Source organism: Haemaphysalis longicornis, unplaced genomic scaffold, assembly GCF_048455015.1.
Source record: "Haemaphysalis longicornis isolate Haplotype H1 unplaced genomic scaffold, Haemaphysalis longicornis Haplotype H1 scaffold_14, whole genome shotgun sequence".
NCBI lineage: Eukaryota > Metazoa > Arthropoda > Arachnida > Ixodida > Ixodidae > Haemaphysalis > Haemaphysalis longicornis.
In genome coordinates, this window is record NW_027526245.1 from 40260685 (window position 1) to 40280386 (window position 19702).

The 19702-nt window shown below is 48.0% G+C and overlaps 1 protein-coding gene across 1 annotated transcript in view; it reads left to right on the forward strand.

The window, feature by feature from the left end:
• The first annotated feature begins 5342 nt into the window (after nucleotides 1-5342).
• The window catches only part of LOC144165259 (uncharacterized), a 24466-nt gene continuing 10106 nt past the window's right edge, over nucleotides 5343-19702 (forward strand). The window contains exons 1-5 of the mRNA XM_077695387.1: nucleotides 5343-5407; nucleotides 10222-10311; nucleotides 12176-12362; nucleotides 17210-17333; nucleotides 19170-19258. Coding sequence (XP_077551513.1) covers nucleotides 10263-10311; nucleotides 12176-12362; nucleotides 17210-17333; nucleotides 19170-19258 — 449 coding nt within the window. The 5' untranslated portion in view covers nucleotides 5343-5407; nucleotides 10222-10262. The remainder of the gene's footprint in view (nucleotides 5408-10221; nucleotides 10312-12175; nucleotides 12363-17209; nucleotides 17334-19169; nucleotides 19259-19702) is intronic.

The following is a 19702-nucleotide window of genomic DNA, read 5'->3' on the forward strand; positions in this document are numbered from 1 at the left end:
ATGTGTGACGAAACACAAAAGTCAACGCATGCGCTGGATGATGGAGGTTCAGATGATACCAAACGTGGAGGATCAGTGCGTCAGAACTGCTCAGCTCGCGCCTTACTAATACCAGCGCATTGCTATTGTTGTTTCCGCAGTTCTACTGCTCGAGACGTATGAGCGGTAGCTGCCTCTGTGTCGAATTTCGTCCGGATGGCGGAACAACATCCACGCCGACACCTGGAGATAGCGAAAGCCACCGAAATAGGTTCCTGTGGGCTGCAGAGAGGCCTTTCATTTAATTAATTCTCACCTGTTTTGAACGGGTGGTGGTGGTTGTGGTTTGCTACGGGAAAAGGAAAGGAAATTCACTGGGGATATTTTGAGCTCGGCAGGGAGCTCACCTGCATACAACCCAGCGCAGGGGAAGGGAAGCAGAGGGGGAGTGAAATGATAAAGTAGAAAGAGAGAGAGAGAGAGAGAGAGAGAGAGAGCGAAAGGTATAAAGAGAGCGCTGTCAGTCCTAGAAAGCTGTGCAGTCCGGGCACATCAGTCAATCACTGCACTCCGGGCTACAGCCGCTGCGTAAGGCCGGTCGTCTCCAGGAAATGAAGCAGGCCCCTTCGGGAACAGAAGGTCCTCCATGCCGGCGCTGGGAAGACCTCGACGTTGGAGCGCTCGCTGGAGCTCTGCTCTCGGCCCCGCGTGGTGGGGGCAGAAGCAGAGTAGGTGTTCGAGCGTCTCCAGTTCGGAACAGTCCGCACATGTAGGGGAGTCCTTGCGCCCGTGTCGGTGCAGACGCTCCGCCACATTGCAGCAGTGAGCCGCATGCGGAGAAGCAGGCAGCGGGCGTCCCTGCTGATGCGTGCGGGCAACGGTCTGGGCGCCAGGCCGCTCACGACCCGAGGGTCGGGGTGCATCGTCTGAACCATGCGGGCCAGGGCAGCGCGGGCCTCGTCGAACGTGGTGACGTCTTGGGAGACTGGGGTGCCCTCCTGGTGGGCCTCCCTGGCGCGGGCGTCGGCGTCTTCGTTGCCTCGGATGCCACTGTGACCTGGCAGCCAGTGGAGTCGCAGGTCGCAGCCTCGGGAGGCCACAGTGCGCAGCTTGGTTGCAAGGGAGCGCTCCGGGTAGCCGCTGCTGTTGGTGGGTTGATCGGCCGCTTGCAGCCGCAGCAGGGCAGTCCTGGAGTCCGTGAGGATGACCGCCCCGGGGTGGTTATGGGGGCCCATCTCGAGGAGGAGGTCGGCGGCCAGGTGCAGCGCTGCCACCTCCGCCCATGTGGATGAAGTGGGGAAGGGCAGGCGGCAGCTCAGGGATTTATACACACCCCCACAACTTCCCCCCATTCCCTCCTCCCCCTCAGAAGGATATCGACACCCTCCCAACAAATATTCCACAACCACGAGCCGCCCCAACAGCCGCCCAACCCTCCACCCCACGGAAGATTTCAACCCCCCCTCGCCATCTAAATTCTGGATACATCCCTGACCTAGGGGTTGGGCAACATATTGGACACTACCGATTCGCTCCAAGGGCGTCCGCAGAACTTTTTGCAAGGGGGGGCATCCATTAGAGGGGGGATTATGGTTGGATAGCACCAAAAAGGCGCTATTTGTGGTTACAAAAATTACAAACAGCGAATTAGAACCAGACTTGGAGAATATACATTGGATTTTATTAGCGAACAAAGAAATAAAGTTAATAAAGAAAATGCGAAAAGTTACTGTCAGTTTGTAAAGAAGAGTGCTCAGTATCGCTGCGTGAGGGCTCTCGACTCACGCGAACTGATCACCAGCACACAGCACAATACGTTCACATACATACAACTGCACGTCGGATTTTTCTGGGCAAATTGCGAGATCACATGTGTGATCGTCTGTTGAAATGGCTCACACAATAAAGATACTACTTGCCTCCGTGACATTCAATGCACTACAGGCGTACAAGCGTTTTGAGGGGCTGATCTATAGGTTTTCTTTCATGGTTTGGGTGGTGCCGACATTTCGCAATTTCGAAGGAAAGGGTGTACAAGGCGATGGGACGGCACGGGAGGATGTTCACTCTCCCTAGTAAGTGGAGCGGTGAAAATTTTAAGCTAGATATAGCCCAATTTTTTCCGATAACTGAAGTTCTTGCGGTAAGACTGCATAAATCTAGAGTTTAGATAAAAACAAAAAAAGTCAAACCTTTCAGAATTGTTCGCTATCTTCAATAGCCAGCACAGGCAGTCTGTTTCACTGCCGTCATATGACCGGCTATGTTAGTCAGTGTCTAAAGTGCTGCACAGTGCTGCCACTCCTGCGCCAAATGTGCCAATTTGCGCCAAATGAGGTATCCTGCGCCATCCTGATAAAAAACCACGATTTTGCAAGCAAGTGCGCCAAAAGTGCGCCAAAATCTGTGTCGCGCCAATCGCCTGCAGCCTGTTACAAGCACTACTTCGCAGTGGTCTCTAGACATGTGTAACTAATTCGGCTTGATAACTTGAATTCCCTCGCACCCGTAATCGTGTTTCCCGGGGTGAGTTTGGTTGGCGCCGTCACTGTACCGCCGATACAGTGTTTTCGTCTAGCAAGTCATTGCAGCGCTGGCGTACCGCGGTTAAAAACTTTCCCTCTTGTTGTAGTTTCCAATAATTCCTGCTATAAACAATAGGTAGTTTTAGGTGGCGTTTATTGCCGGCCCTCTCCGCTCCCAGAGCCAGCGGGAGCGCCGTTTCGCGGCATGCGTGGCGCGGTCGGCTGCAAGTTCTCGCTTCGCTTGTTGGGCTCGTGGAGAAGACCGCCGCAAGTGAAGCGGGCCGTGAAAAACAGCCAGTCTCTCTAAAGCACGAACCTCATGGAGCGTTTTCTGCTTGCGAAAACGCGCCGCGTAAGCACCCGCACGCTGCGCGCGGCGCGGCAACATTGCGGCGGCTTCGGCCGCGAAGTGGTGTGGGGAGCTCGAGCGACCACTTTTAAGCGCTCTCTAAAACACCGCTCAAGGCGCGCACGAAGTTGCTTGTGTGGTAAAGGAGCTTATAATGTGGGCGAAATCGGTACTATAAAACATCATCCGCGTCGCTAGTGAAAACGTCCATGCAATACCTGCCGGGGTGGTAGCCTAAAAACCGCCGACGGAGCGAGCCGGCCGTGACCGGGCTGTCTGATTGATTGATTGATTGTGGGGGTTTAACCATAGCCTCCTTTATACTTTCTATGGTTTAACGCGCCGACGCAACGCAGGCGATGAGGCGCGCCGTAGTGGAGGGCTCCGGATTAATTTTGACCACCTGGGGATCTTTACGTGCGCCGAAATCTCGTACACACGGGCGTTTTTGCTTTTCGCCTCCATCAGAAAAGCGGCCGCCGCGGCCGGGAATCGAACCCGCGACCTCGTGCTCAGCAGCGCAACGCCTGACCGGGCTGTCTCGAGCGCTTCAAAACCGCCGCCATGAGGCACGCGCCTCCCCATTGGCGCAAGTCGCCAGGCTCCTCCCACTGCCGCGCGCGACGCGCGTCATTTTCGTAGAAACTGCCGCGTGCGGGCGTGAAAAAATCGCACGCGCAACGCCGACGCACGCGAATCGCATGCAAAAGTGCATTTCTTGTGCACATTTCCAGCTAGCTTGGAAATGCGCACGAGGACTGATAGCAAGCGCCTGCATCTAATAAAATAAAAAAGTAAAACACGAGGGCTTGCTTTAACAATTAAACTAGAAAAGAGGCGCGAGAGGCGCGTTGTTTTTTTTTTTTTTTTTTTTTGCTAGGCAGGTTTGTCGAAGCCTTTCAATATTCATTATCGTGTTGCATGTTGTCTTTTATCCACACCAGACTGGAACTAAATACCTTGCAAATTATGTTTTGTTGCATTTTTGCTATTGCGTGGATACTTAGGGGATTTAATTGCATCAACCTTCTGGCAACTTCTAGCGACTGTTTTGAAATAAGTGGGAAAAAAAATCCCATTGCCCCAGGAATGACAGGTTGGGCTATAAAGAGCCAAATATGGCTACTTATTCTTGTGGTTGTAGAACTTTTCTTTATTGGCTATTTCGCTATTCTTGGGCTATTGGGAGAGCTGACTGTGAAAGCTATTTTTAATGCATGTTCGAGCCTGCCAACTATGAAGCGCTTTCAGTGACTCCTTGAAAAAGACTTCCCCTAGTAAGGACAAGAAGGCCATAATTCTTCAGCTGTGCCGTCCATTTGTGATCGCATGTGGGAAAAGCACCTCGAAGCGCATTCCATTACGACCTCCACATCAATTACTGGACGATACTGGTCAATTTTTAGAGAGATGCTTTGGACACATCTAGCAGTTGATATTTAGTTGCTCCAAGGTGCTCCAAAACTGACATTTAGGTGCTCCAAATTGCTCCAAAATTAATAATTTGCTGATACAAAAATTGCTCCAAATCACCGTTCATCAGTGGTATCAACGCAGGACCTGAGTGGGCTAATCATTTGAGCAGCGTGGATTGTTGCGCTAGTTGGTTCACGTACATAATTAAAAAAAAAAAAAAAAACTTTGCGCTAAAGGACGGTACAAAGGAGAGAACGTCGGTGTCGTTCTCTCCTCTCTTCCGTCCTTCAGAGCAAAGTTTTTTTAATTATGGGCTAACCAAGCTGTGCAGCTTTTTGTAGTGCATAAAAATATCCGAATCTCCAAGGGGGGGCAGTTGCCCCCCCTTGCCCCCCCTTCCGGACGCCCATGATTCGCTCATTGCGCAGGGTGGGACTGACCAAAATCGTCTACAGCACAGGACGCATTGTGAAGGTAAATGCGCTCCCCGCGACCTGTCAACTTAAGCGACTTTCCGTAGGCTTCGATGCGATTGCATTACATTTTGACGTGCCCAAGGGCCAAGACACGGTGTAAAGCAGCGTCTGTTACGAGCGAAGCGAATAGCCCCAATTTGAATTCGCGCGCTTTTTCGCGCTGTCATGGCAACAGCTTTGCGATTCGTTGAAATAGCTACTGGCCTAAACTTTTTCATAAACAGTTTGTCATAAAGATCAACATTTGTTACGGAGAGGGTATAAAATTAATAAAAAACACTGAATTCGTATTGTCTGCCGATGTCCTCCTCACACAAATCCAAGGCCTGCCCTAGCCAATCCCCTTCACCGAAATCCAAACGAAACAAGAAGTGTTTCTTGAATTTTCTCTAGCGTGGTGTTTACAATCAACTGGTGCTTGCGAGTGTGTCGTGGGCGATCTGCTAGAGTCCCCGTTTTGCGATCCGGTGAGTGACTGCGATTATAAGTAGCCCTACGATCCGTGAATAGCGAACGTGCTATAACTTGTGCTTGCTAATCCGTCGCTTTTGAGCCTTTGTTGTGTCAGCCGAGGTTGACAACCCACGCACAGCACCGCGCTCATGCTTCCTACCAACGGTGGTCCCATGGGCCGTACACGAAGTGTAAGCTCAACATCAGCGGTATGCTGGTTGTGCGCTACCTTGTTTCACGTTTGCAAAGCGCTGCGAAGCCTCTGTCGTCTGTGGGCCCCCCGTTATCTCAATGGTGTGCGGAGTAGCGCGGATTAGCCTAATATTCCGCAATAATATAGCCTTGCATTGTTCGCTACCACTGGTTGCGACGTTGTCCTGAAAAAAAAAAAAAAAAAAACGCTTTCTTGGCTGCGTAGTTGTGTTTGCCGTGCGGACGTTCATGCGGGCGTTCTCGAGAGAATGCCTGCAGTTGCCTGGCATTGTAACGGGGCCGGCGTATAGAATCCAGGAAGGAAGAGGCTCTATTCTCAAACTCGGGCTGATAGGGGTCAGTGAGTGACCCAAAATTAGTTTAGTATGACGAGGCAGGGCGGTGCGGGCTTCGTTTATTACGCAATGAGGAATTACTTTTAGTTTAGTTGGCCATGGCTTGTGTCTGGTCATGCATGACTTGCATTTGCATGAAAGCCGCTTATTTGCAATCAGTACTAGGGAAAGAAATAGCTTTAGTGAAACGACTTTACCGCTGAAGCTTTCATCCCAATACTGGTTGAGGATTCAAATGTTTCCACAGGTAGGTCACGAATGCGTGTCGTGCCTGCCAGTAATTTATATGGCTCACACCACACAAGGTGCAACCCAAGTAACATTCACCCACCGACTGAACTCTAGACCCCATTAGTTGCTGTCCAAAGTGCTCCTAAATCATCATTCACTTAAACTATGTTAATGAAAATGTTTACAAAAAACATATGTGCTTGTGTAAGTTGTGAGTTGCACGAAAGACCAGAAATATCAAAGCACAGGTTATACATTGCAAGTTTCGCACATCTAGTAACCGTGTCAACTAGTAACACTTTTCCATAAAGGAGGTCAACCGCAAAGTTTGCTATCGAAGAGGAAAAAAGTCAAATTACACAAAAGCACTAGTACCTCAGTAGGCATACACTGTTTTTAAAAACGCAGCTAAATTAAAATCGTTATTTGTGTGTTCATAGCAGGTATGGGTTGGCAAAGTGTTTGAAGGCATGTGACGTGTCTCATAACAAAACTCGGGCAAAACTGATCGCAGATATGTCGGTTGGGTGTTGTAGCTAAAAGTTTGAGATGAACGAGGCGCAAGCAAAACTAGTAAGATATAGAGCAGACTATTGTTGGATAACTTTTGGCTGTGAAAATTGGACAATTGAAATTTTATTTTCCAAATTATGTTAAATTTCAGTTGCTTTGTTGAGCTTTTACAAGGGTAGTTTTATACTATTGAAGTGCACTAGTGGGTTAATACATAACTTCAAGGGATGGTGTTTTCCCCAACTTCAGCGTCTGATATGTTAGGTTATCTGAGCTCAAACCAAAAAAACACTTTTAATACTCGTGGGTTACAATATTTCAAGACGGAGTGCTTGAGATTGACAAAACCGTAATGATAACTTGTGACGAAGCGGTGTGGAAGTAACAGGGTACAACGGAAGCAAAATGGGAGAAGTGCTGCGTTTCTGCTCTAGAGGTTCTGCTTTGTGTGGTAGCATTGCCAATAAACATGAGCTCAGTGCAAGAGGCGCATTCAATGCATCTGGCTCGTCAAATGCATTGCACTAAGATAATGCCAGCTTCAACGTGTGCAAAAGATGAATGAGCGCGAGTTAGTTCGACATAACTGAAAGAGGTTTAAAGGCTTGGAAAGCACAGACAAAGGGAGAAACAAGCATGATGGAGAAGGTGCAACTTTCAACTGGCCCCTACTTTTGAGGAAACCTCTATTAGGGGCTGGGGCTGTTGGCATCTCCTGTTGTCATGGTAATCGTCGTCTCATGTAGTCACGGTACTAAGACACTGGGAAACTCATTTATGCCTTGCGCTACGACGTTATGCGTACTAAAAAACACTGGGACACTCGTTTACGCCTCACGCTAGAGAGCTTCGTGCTTCAAAGACAAAAGATTTTACAGCAAAGCTGTATACCTGTACCCCCCAACGGTTCCATCTCCATTGGCAAAAACGCCAAGGCACCAAGAATACACTTATACACTGCATGCTTTGCCCGTCCCCAGGTTTCACATTAGTGAAGATGGCCCGGGATTTTTAATTTTTTCTTCAGAGCACATGTGATGTAATGAATTGTGTTGTGGTCCCCTTCCCTGGAATACAGTCTTTACGTCTGAAAGCGCCGTACACGGTTTGCTGGTGCACTTCTTGCCTGCTTTCTTGACAAAGTACGCTTTGACCATTTCACGCTGCAGCTTATGGCTGGCCCTGTGCAGAAACCTTCTTTGCTCTAACATCAGAAGGCAATTTCACTTTTGATAGTGTTCGACATGTGGCTTCCAGCATTGTTTTTTTACAGTCTAATTTTGTTCGCGCGTTCTGAGTTTGCATCGGTCACACTTTTTGTTGCTACTATAATGACGGCACACAGTGACACAGGTTTTCCAAGAGTAGAGGCCAGTTGGAAAATAGTACCATCTGTTCACCTTTTCTTATGCAGTGTCTTCCTGTTTTCTGTTGCGTTGTACTGTCGGCATCAAATGTCACACGAACACGAAAATATTAACCAGAACGTTCAAAATTGAATAATACTGTTCGTAGAGTTCATATAATGGCTTGCTATTGGTATGATTGAAAATCCACTTTTCCCAACTTTGTTTTTGTAACTAAGCCGTGTCTCATTTTGTCTTGCATGGAAAGAAATCGCTCTATTTGTGTGTTCAGGTTCATGTTTTCGTGTTCGCGTTTCATTTGACACCGATAGTACATCTCCCAAACTGTACTATGCCAAACTGCACTAATGTATTAGAATGCTAATAGGCCCACTGGTAGTAGGACACGGCTGTGTAAAATGTAGTTGCCTCGTCCCGCTCATAGTCTTGCATGACTACATGAGAATCTCCTTTGTGGACATCCTCACATCTGCGGGACCCCAATAGGGAAGCAACGCGCACGTTTTAAAAAGTGGGTGCCTGCGCCATAGTTAGAGCCCCTAGCTTTCTGCGATTCCATGATTCCGCAAAAAAAATCTCAGAATTGAAGTTTTCTCGCGGAAATAAAAAAAAAACCATTAAAAGAGTGGCACTACATCCCCAAAGCTATAGATTCGGTGAAATGGGGTAGAAAAGTAGTATTTTATATTAGTAGTAATGGCAAAATGGTTTCTATTAATTGTCTGCAACGTTTTTACTGTTGAAAATTTAAATTTGCATCTGCGTATTCCTACCTTGTCAAATAATAGAAGAGGTCAGGTGGCATGCACAGCCTCCACCCGAATCAAGGGGCTTAGCCACAGCCACAGAAAGAGAACATTGCACACGACGAGGCCTGTCAGATTGCAAACAAAATGAAGGGTGCAATGAGTAAAGCGGCTAGCAAGGCGCTAGTATACTTAGAGAACTCTGACACTTGGAAGTTCTTCAAGGGTGTGAGGTGCTTGGATCCCCTGCAAGTTGGGTGTCTCTCAGAGAAGAGATCAGAGTTTGGGGCCGTTCCTGGACTTCGGGAAGAATCCCTAGCCCTAGCTGCTGAGTGGCAAGTGTACCTGAAGCTACCCAAGACCTCAAGTCTAGTGACAGGGGTTTGGCACCATTTCTTTCTAAACAAGAAATGCCAGGTGAAGATTTTGATGTCCTAGCTTTCTGGGCTGGGATGGAGCACCTGACTCCCACACTTTCTTCCATTGCCCTTAAATACCTGTCAGTGCCAGTCAACTCTGTTGACGCAGAAAGGTGACGATTGTTCAGTCGCTGTGGTGACATTGTGTCTCACAAGCGCCATTTTCTTGGTGAAGAAAGCATAAAGCATCACCAGATGCTCAGCCACAACAGCTTCCTTTAGCTGTAAATGAAATCTAGCATGTTAGGAGTCTGAAGTGTCTAATAAATGAACTGTTACATGTACCTTATGCCTTTTCGATATTGTCGCGGAATTTTGCAGATTCCCCTATCTAGAATCGCAGAATTTGAAATGGTCCACCGCAAAAAGGAAGGGGCTCTAGCCATAGTGTGGGCACTCGTAGGGCTATGACATGCATATGACACGACCGCGGCCTTTGGTTCTGTGATAACGACAATCAAACAAAATCTAAGCAATGCCGGGGTTTTAGCAGCAGGATCGCTGTTCCAAGTGACTGCTGCTTTGCTATTTTCATTTAATTTTCCCTTCCGTGGCGGCCCCCCGTGACACGCTTGCTTCGATTTTGTGTCCTTAGGTTTGCTCGTAAAACGTGCTCATCGGTTTTTTTTCCCTGTGCACAAGGGAATGGTAGTGTGCAAAGGTAGTGCAGCTGAAGCTATGCAGGGCTCATGCCTTTGTATAATGACAATTCGATGGCTAGAACTTATTGCTAGTCCCCAGCGTCAACAATGGCAGGGATTCACCGATTTTTCTCAGCAGGCCTTGCATTTGGTGGAGTGGTGGGACGAATCCTCTTCAAAGATGGCACTGTGCTAATGAAAGTGAGGGGTGGAATGTGTCGGAAGGATACCTGCTTCTAGCCTCGATGTGTACATGAAAGAGGTTTATGCCCATATGCCCAGGCCGGCATATGTTCATAATACTGTATGCACCCCTATGTACATGTATATGCATAGACTTCATTGGTGTGCACCATGGTTATGCGCACGATTAATACCATGCCTCCGTTGTCATGTTCTGGATTATTGGCAGTCCCTTCGGAAGTGTAATTGGCTCTATATTTGTTTGAGAACTGAGCAGTCAGCGGTTCAGTACTGCTGCCTGTTTTGCTGCTGTCGTGCCCGTCTGACCACCCTGCCTCCTCCCTTCTCCCGTGTGCCTCCCCCGACTCCTCGTAGGAATTGTAGGACCGACCCGCCGTCGCCCCAAGCCATGCGCCATGCAGTTTCCTCCAGAGCTCAGAGGTAGCCAGCAGTTCCCCGCCCCCGGTGAGTAGTCGCTGCGGGATGGCCGGGCTTCTCCCTCTCACTCTCTCTCTTATTTTGTCCGTTGGGACTCTGCATTTCAGCTGTGTGTCTCTACTTTGACTACTGTGGCCTTCTTCATCAGCGACCGTCTGTTTCCGACCTAACTTCGGTCTTTGTATTTCTCTGGCTGCGTTGCCTGCAAAAGGAACTCTGCAATTGTAGCTTCTCTCTCCCTCCCCTCCCTCCCTCCCTCCCTCCCTCCCTCCCTATCTCTCTCTCTCTCTCTCTCTCTCTCTCTCTCTCTCTTGCTGCCTCTCACCTCTCTATCTCTCCCCCTCTCCTCTCTATTACCCTCTCCCCCTTTCTCTCTCCCCCATGATTTGGGCTGTGCCTTGTGTACTTGCTGCTGTTTCAACTCTTAACACGGCCTCTGGTGGTATCTTCTCAATGATGTGCCTTGAAGCGGACTTAAAAGTAACCCCCCTCCCCCTATCTCCAACTCACTATGTTTAGTGGGCGCCAATTTTCAAGCAAAGTGTGTGCCGCACAATCAGTTTTTCTGTCACCCGCCCCACCCTTGTGCAGCTTGACCACTCAAGGACACTGAAAACAGTGGTAGAGAGGGCAGCATGTTTCAAATAACTTGAGAAGTACACTTACAAGAGGTGTGAAGTTACGTTCTGTTGGGTACTCACTGCCTTAAGGTAAAGGTAACGCATAGACAGGGCTGCACAAGGGATGCTGTGCCATCTTTGAGTGATTCTCGCATCATTGTAATAGCCTTTGAAGCCAAAAGACTTGTGAACAAATTGCGCCTATTGTTTTCTCGGCAGGGAACCACGAGTTCAGGTGAGCTCGTACTGTTGTCCTATTCTAGTGTGCTTCATCGTCGCAAGCAAGAACGAAGTAGAGGGCTGCTGTGGTGGATGGCGTACGGTTATTGCACACAGAAACAGTCTGCTGGGCTTGATCACCAAATGGTTTTTCATGATGGAGTCGAGTCAGTGTACTGAGTGCTTGTTTTCTCGCTGTTCCTTCGAGTATGTGATGGGGCCTTTGGCAGGTCATACTGCAGGGAAGTAGGTGGGTGTTTGGAACTGCAGTCCCTTAATTTAGACACTAATTCCTGAGTTATGCCGGCTGTGTTTCCCAATAAACACTATCTGAATGAGTTCTTTCTTTCAGTTCAGGCAAAGTTGTAGGTTGCCTTCACAGTCCCCCCCTCCCCCGCTTTTTTTTTTTGAGTCTGACGTGAGGGAGGCGCCAAAGCTCGAAGTGAAGAGTAAAGGGAAGGGACCGGTTTGTGTGGAAAACCAGTGTAAGCTGCCTAGTTCAAAGCTCCAAGAATTGGTGGTGAGAGCTGTTTAATGAATAGAAAATTGCAAAAAAAATGGATGTTACCCTCTTCACAGGCCTTTTTCCTGCACCATAGCTTGTAATGTCGCACGTTATGGGAGTCAATTGATGCAATTTGCTAGGTGCCCTGTGATGAAGCAGAACAAAGAACTGGGAAGTGTACAGGCATTGCGTCTGGCAGTTTTTGGGTCCCTTTATTGCTATACGATTCATTGGGGCAGCAAGGGCAACATATCTGTCTTGCTACCACACTTGAGACACCACTTTTTGGGTTCAGGTGCAGCTATTTCCTTGCTCTTATTTTTTGAACCCTGTTTTTTTTCCCCCACTTTTCTTTTGCACTGGCTGGTTAGCGGCGGCCATCTCGCAGATCACTAGGTGTACGAGCAACTCTGAAAGATGTCACTGTGTGGGGCCACAGACGGAAATGTGGACCAGTGCTCGGTCTAGTGCACACAAGAGGCGTTGCAGACGGCCTCCTCACCCGACACCTCCCCTGCCTGTTCCCTCGCGCTGCACCGTGTTGCAGGGCTGCACCCGTTGTCGCAGCATGAGCAGCAGCAGCAGCAGCTGACGGGGCCGTGGATGGGCAGCGGCCAGGCGGTGAATGGGGTGCTGGGCCCGTTTGCGCCACCGACAGCCCCGTTGGCCCAGCATGGAGCGGGCTTCCTGGCAACCCCCGTACAGCCCGCACCTGCATCGCAGCCTGTCGTCGGGCAAGTCTCTCCTGTCCAGCTCTCTCGCCATTTTATTCATTTACTCGTGCCACCCACAGCGCCATTCAGGCTTCACAGTGGGGCGGTTGTACAGCGCAGTTTGAACAACCTGGTAGTGCACAATAACAGTGCACTGTAATGACAGTCATGAAAAATACACCTCGTATTACAACAAACACCGGTACACATCAAGAGCAAGAACAAGCAAAAGTAGCGTGTATAAGTGTTGTGTACATCACCGACATAACCTTTGTGGGTAACGACACTGTACAAATATAAAAAAGGATAGACCATGTAAATACGAAATAAACTTTGCATGAAGTCAAAATACAGCCAAGGCAGAAAGAGAATTCAAAGGGCGGCTGCAAAAACTTCGTTTTTTAATATGCCAACTGTGGCAGCAGGCAGTCGACTCCACTCTGAAACTGCTTTGGGGAAAAAAGAGCCTTTAAAAAGATTAGTTCTTCAACTATATTCTCTAACCTCAATTTCACGATCTGTTTGTCTGGATAAATAATGCGACTGAAGAAGGTATTGATTGTGGTCTAATCCAGTGTGGCCATAAAATATGTTATGAAAGAGCTTCAATCGCAAATTTTGCCTTCTTTTTTCTGAAGGCTCCCATTTTAATGTTTCTTTTGTAGCAGAAATGCTAAGTTGCCTGTTATAGTTAGTGTACGTTTTTTGCCATCGGTAGTCCTGTGTGGGGCCCATGCAGTGCGTCGGCCGTACTCTAAAATTGGCCTCGCGCAGCTCTCGCTGAAGGGAGCAGGGAATTAATTCAGTCCTGGCAGGAACGCTGTCACCAGGGGTGGGAGAACCGTTCGGTAGCCACCTCGATGCACGCCGGTACAGCCAACCACTATTCCGAAAGTGTTGTGGGAGTGCTGACCGGTGGGTGGACCTGCACTTTATTATGGTGGGAAGTGGCAGAATGAACGGGAGTAGGCGCATGCGCAGAATGGTCGTGCCAGTGTCATCTGCCAAGCTGTTCTGACAAGCGTGACTTGTACCAGAGGCATTTCTTTTACCTCAAGTGGGGCAAGTAAGTGCAGAGTTTTAGTAAAGTGAAAAAGTTGAACATGTGCGGTGCTGCTTGAACCAGTGAAGCGAGTGTAAAGAAAGAAAGATATCTCTACTATTCCACCAATAGTCAGCCGGCTCCACACATCGCTAAAAAGTAACAGCAGTCTCACATGCATCTTGGCCACCGTCGTCTTTCTTTATTCTTGTATGAGAAGTACGCGTGCAGCATTATGGCGATGAAGAGTAATAAAAAAACTTGCTTTTCCGTGTGTGTGTATGCAAGCATGTGTGTTTGGGTGACAGCAGATGGGGAAAAGACATCGAAGGCACGCAAGCTACCGATGCCAAAAGTGTAAAGTTTTGCGCGCGTTGTTGTGCTGGAACTGTTGGGCAATGAACGGAGCTGCCTGATTAACGGCGGAAGGGTACATGTTGTGCCTGGAGGAACAGCCTAGCAGACGACACTCACACCAACACAATCATTTCGCGCACGCAAGTGTGCTCGCTCGTGTCCTCACTTTGCACCATGCAAGGCACTGAGCAACACTGTAGTGACGTTGTTGTTGTTTTTGTGGAATGTTTCGTTTTAAAGAAAGCCATGTTGGCTTAGAAGGGTTAGCGGGAAGAAGGGAAAGGGAACTCCAACCTCTCTGGAAGGCCCGTCTCCTGGGCAGAAGCCAGGAGCAACTCCTGTGCGGCCGGTTCTGAGTCTGGTGAGCCTGATGCGGGCCGGATCTAGAGCCTCGTGTAGGACGACCCCGGAACGTCGCTGGTATAATGATGCCCCACATGCGAAACACTAACCCTGGAAGAAATTGTGGTGGGATGACGCCATGAAGCAGCGCCGGCGCTGGACGAAGAGTCGGAGAGAGGTGCCGGCAACAACGGGGAGGAAGAGGTGGCATGTCTGGTGGCCACACGCGCTCAGGCCGTAGTCGGCTTGGAAGTGGTGTGGAGTTACTTTAGTACGAAGGACAATCCCAGTGCGGACAAAAGTCTGCACTGTTTAGAAAAGGAGCTCTTGCTCTCAAAGGGCCGCAGCATGCGCCAGCAGATGTTGACAGACGTGTGCAAATGAAAAAGGCCATTAGATGCTCATGTTCATCGCTCGATTTCTCTTTTTTTTACTGCGGCAGATCGTACGTTTTCCTTGAAAACACGTATCTCCCTCGTGTCTTTTTTTTTTTTTTAACATCTTAACGAGGCTCTACTGAACATTATCAAATAGTTGTAGTGGGGTTATTGAAAAGAAAGTGCCATTAGTTTCCATGTGCCTTGTTTAGCAGTTTAACACCCCTTTAATTAATCCTTTAAATGCCAGACTATGAAGCAACATTAAAAAAACTGAAATTGGTGTTGATAATTTGAATTTGGCTCCTAAACTACCCGTGACGAAAAATGCAGCCACATTAACAATGACTAAGCACGTTTTTTGGCAATGTTCCATTTTTGGAACATTGGCATTTCCAATACACAAAGCGCAAAAGTTCTCTGGTAAAAATTTTATTGGCTTCAAAGTGGAATTTCTTGCTCCTTGTAACCGAAGGCAAGGCATGTTTTTGAGATGACTCCGAACAGTATAAAGAGTGAAAAAAATTATCTGGAAAAATCATCCTCGCAGTAGGACGGTCAGCATTTCCGTGGTAGGATGTGAAGCACTTGCTGTGCAGCCGTTTTTGGCCCTCTTGGCACTGGTTAGTTTTGTTTTGTTTTTTTACACTGCACACACCTTCCCTGGGTACCTCTGCCTCCTTTCGGAGTGCGTACATTGCAGTCATGTCAGCCAGTAAAGCAAGGTGTTCCGGAGAAATTATTTTGCTGAACAACTCAAATGGGGCGCATGTTCGCAAGCTCAGGAAATCTCTCTAGCAACAGCTGAGGGTTCTGGCTGGCCAGTGGTTTATCAAACGTGACATGGTCGCCTCAGTCTGCTCCAAGGGTTTTGTTTTCCCGGTCATGGCTGAAGATTTGCGGCCTTTTTCTACAGTCAGTTGCCTTCCCACTGGCTGTTTTCGTCGTGGCTCAGGACTCAAATATTCAGTAGGCGACACGTCTTCACCGCTGCACTGCATAACTTCTGCGCATTCGCATATATAATCGGGAACAAATACCAAAAAGTCGTTTTCCTGCACGTGCTCCTCGTCAATGATGCGCCTTCGCGCTCATCGTTGGAAAGGCTGAACAAAAGGTTAATTGCAGCCTCCAAAGTCAGGAAGCGTTGTGCCATAACCTATAAACGAAAATTTTGTTGTACAGAACTGTGGTAGCACAAAAGAACACTAGCTAAAAAGTCGCTCCCCCCTTACATTCACGAGGACTGAGACGGCTATTTGCTGCGGTTGAATGGCGCTACTTCAACGTGCCAGCGAATCTCAAAATAATGCCAAGGAAAAGCGGGAAGGGTAGCATTCAAGCTTCTGCAAGTGTTAACTAGAGGGTGCCACCAACACGTGAAAATGAGAAGAAAAATTGACAGGTAGTGCGGTGGTCGGTCTCCGTGTTTCTGGCTCTATGAAACGCCTGTGTTCCAAAAAAGGAACATTTGCACAAAACTCTCGAAACAGAAAGCTAGAAGGTCTTTATAATTTTTTATATTACTCGCAGAGTAATCGGTAACTATCTGCCGATATTTTGGTTCTGCTTTGCACATTACAACATTACATTTTCCAGCAAAATGTCGCAACAACCATGTGGTGGTGAAGAAACACAGAATATGCCTTTTTGTAAACATTTATTCAAAGCCTCTGAATGGGCTGTTAACAAAAATCAAAATTGTGTTGTTTTCCACAAACATCAGTGAGTGCGAAAACAAAAATATGGAAATTCGGTATAATGGGAAGGAAATACAAAATCAGGTTTTGTGTGTTCCAATTTTGGAACATTGGCAAGTAAAAGGTTAAAAGGAAATATTCTTGCATTTAAAGGCATCATGATGAAGGGGTAATGTTCTACTGATATGCCTTTGCCATCAGCTCCATTTTTGGCAAGAAGAATGTGTTTGTTGTTATCATGAAAGGCAGACCAAGAAGTGTTGAACTTTTGTGCAGGTAATCCTTGTAGTGGCCACCCTGGGCTGGACTTGGTTCCTGCGTGCCTGTTCTTGATTGGCACTCTGTTTGCGTTGCTTGCACTTTAGACCAATTTTCCACCGGTGTCGTCCCCTTTGGTGTCTGCTGCCCAGGCAGTGTGTGTTGCACTTTCAACTGCTCGTCTAGCCTCCCGTGAGCTAGCATCACTGTGAGATGTACACAACTGGGGGGCAAGCATCGCTCAAACGGCTCTGGAGCCCTCATCTAGTGTGGGTGTGGGAGAGGGTGCCTCTGCACTTGCACTAGTGCACCCACAGTGTGGCCCTGTCGGTGTAGTGTTGTTCTTTGGGGCTGACGGCTCCCAGCCTGGAGAGGCCCACAAAGGCTCTACTGGGAGGGGTGAAGGAGCGTCCCCCTCCTTCTCGTTCATCTTACGCGCACAAAAAACACACGGACACAGAAGACAAGGACAAGCGCTGCTTCCAGCTAAATTTTTTTGAATCAGGTGAAACATATGCCAGAAAGAAGACAAGAGATACAGAAAAGGTTACGATTATACAGGGATTAGAATAACGGAATCATTTGGCACTCTCCCACACGTGTCAGTCATTACCATGTCCAGTTATTTTTACAAGGCTATCGATGTAGTGACACATTGGAAATCGCCTAGTGTGATTTCAGCTGCCTCCACTATCTCACGTGTGTGCTGATCAGAGTCATGAAGCAATATAACAGAGTTTTGAAAGTACGGCTCCTACTTCTCTCTTTCTGCCCTTGCACCGCCCCCTGCAGGTCTCCCCCGTGCCCCCTGCCTGTGGCCCCCCCGTCATCGACCCCCTGGGTGCAGACGGTGCCCCAGGCCATGCCCTGGGGCACCTACCCGGCCACCACAGCCAGCGGCCGAGGGCCGCTGCAGGTGAGCACGCCTCTCATGGCACCGCTACCGGCACCGGGGTGGCCATGACCGCTTTGTTGCAATCAGTGGCGATGCCTACCTCCTTAGCCTGCTGTTAGAGGGGTCCCTGGGGGGCTCCAATCAAGCTCCTGGGCATTACAGGGGTGCAGTTGGGGTGGGATGCAAAGAAATAGGCACGCTTAAAATAAGGCTTAACAAGGAATTGTTAGTTTGCATAATTAGTATGCTTATCATCTTTATTTATCATGCGTTAGGTGGCACCACCGTGCTCATCGTCCAGGTGAGGGCCATTTTTTGAGGCAGAGTTTCATAACTGCTTACATCAAAGAGCTCTGGGACACAGTGGTGCAAGAAGCAAGTAAGTGCGTGTAAACTGAGCTTGCCAAACACTTCCCAATGCACCAAAACGGTCGTATTTGCTTTTCCTGAATAAGCTCTTTGAAGCAGCATCCCTTAATGGACTGAAAATAGATTGCTATCATAGTTACTAGCATTTCTGCACTCAGGATTAGTATCTACTGCTCATTTTAATTTAGTGGCATAGCTTTATGAGAGATTGTTGGCACCCTAAGAAATGTTGCTGTTGCTCTCGCATGGCTTATCCTTTCAGCTTTGATGCTCTGTTGATTTTTATCGAAGAAGCAGGCATTGAGAACTGCTTTTGGTTCGCCTTCTTTGGCACTCCGTACTCCCCCACCCATTTTTTCCCATCCCATTTCAGACTTTTGACTTAACTCATGTCAAAAGGGCTTCTCTCATTCACGCTCTCTTTTCCTGCAATTATTGTGTGTTCATTCCATTCAAATTTTTTAGCTTCTTTTGCAGTTCTCGTCTGAAAAAAAGGGGGGGGGGGCTTCCCTGTTTTATGTACCGATAAAGTTGATATGGATTCATGCCTTCACATGTTCTGTCCTCTTTCCTCTTTCTTTTCTTCCACTCATGCAGTCACTTTCTGGCTTCCATGTGAGCAAGGCTGCCTCTGTTTATTCCTTTTTTCGTAGCTGTTGTTCTTGTTGTTGTGTAGCGGCTGCCTCGCTGCATGCTCTGTTACTTTTGCTGTTACTAACTTAGTATTGTGGAACGCATTCTAGTGGCGTCTTTTTCTTTATTTGGACTCCTTTAATTAGTTTGTACACTCTGATTATATCGAAGTCGCATGCATGGCTGAAGCTCCTCTGAAAGTGCAGGAGTTCATTTGAACGTTTCCTGTTCTTTGTTTTTTGTTCATCAGGTTCTTGCACAACAGAACTTTTTTCCCTCTCTCTGAAGCCTGTTGTTGTATGACCACTTTTTGCGTTGTTTTGTGTTTGATTGTGCCGCGGAAACAGTGGCATCACTAAATCAAAAGTCTTTGAAGATGCAGGTTGCTGAGGGGCCTGTATTGAAGTTTCTCCAGGAGGGGGAAGAAAAAGAAAGAAGCCTTGCACTAAGTACACAGCTTCTATGCACTACTCGATACAGGCAGTGGGAAATAAAAAAAAAGGTTGATGATAATGTAACCTAGCCTAGCCTGCCCAAGCAGAAGCAGGTTACGCTTTCTTTTAGTAAAGTGCGACTTTTCTTTGAAGGTACTTTGAGCCGTGAATTAGCGTTGTGTATTGATTCTCTGATGCTCCTCACTTATTGTAGAGGTTTAAATCAACTTTTAAACCAAACTCTCCCCTCTAAAGTTAGGATGAGCTGTGTTCTGGTTTTAAAACTCCCGCCCACACCAAAAAAAGGGGAGGAGACTCTCTTTACTTCCTGCATCCAACCAAAATCCCCCAAGAGGGTTCCTCTGTCTAGGCGCAGTCGTCTTTTGTGTGCAAGGAGCAACCACTGCCCCTTCGTGTGCAGCTGATGCGGTTCTCGGCGGGGGACCAGCCGACGTGGGCCGTGAACGAGCGCCGCTTCCGCAAACGCTACCTGCCTGCCTTCGGCCCAGAGTGAGTGTGTGCTGAGAGCCGTGCCGGCTTCTGGTGGTTTCTCCTCTTACCCACACAGCCAACCACACAGAAGTGAAGCTTCAAGGGAAACTCGCCTGATCACATTCCTGTGGTACTCAATAAGTCAATACTCATATGCATGAAATTATATGTGCACCAACAAAACAAGTTTTACAGGTCTATGGAAGGGTTCCTAACAGCCTAGATTGCATATTTAAAAGACACTAAAGGCTGGATGAAGTTTTGTTTTAGCTGAAAGAACCTACGTTTCGTAGCAGTCTCAGGTTTTGTTCGACCAACTAGCAACGATGCGTTATTTGCTGAGAAATAGGTAAATAAAGACGGCATTTCTCATCCCCTTTCCCTTTCATTTTTTTCGTGATGAAGCCGTTGCATCGCAAAGTAGGGGTGAGGCACCGGTGCGGTCTAGGCGCTGTCACGTGG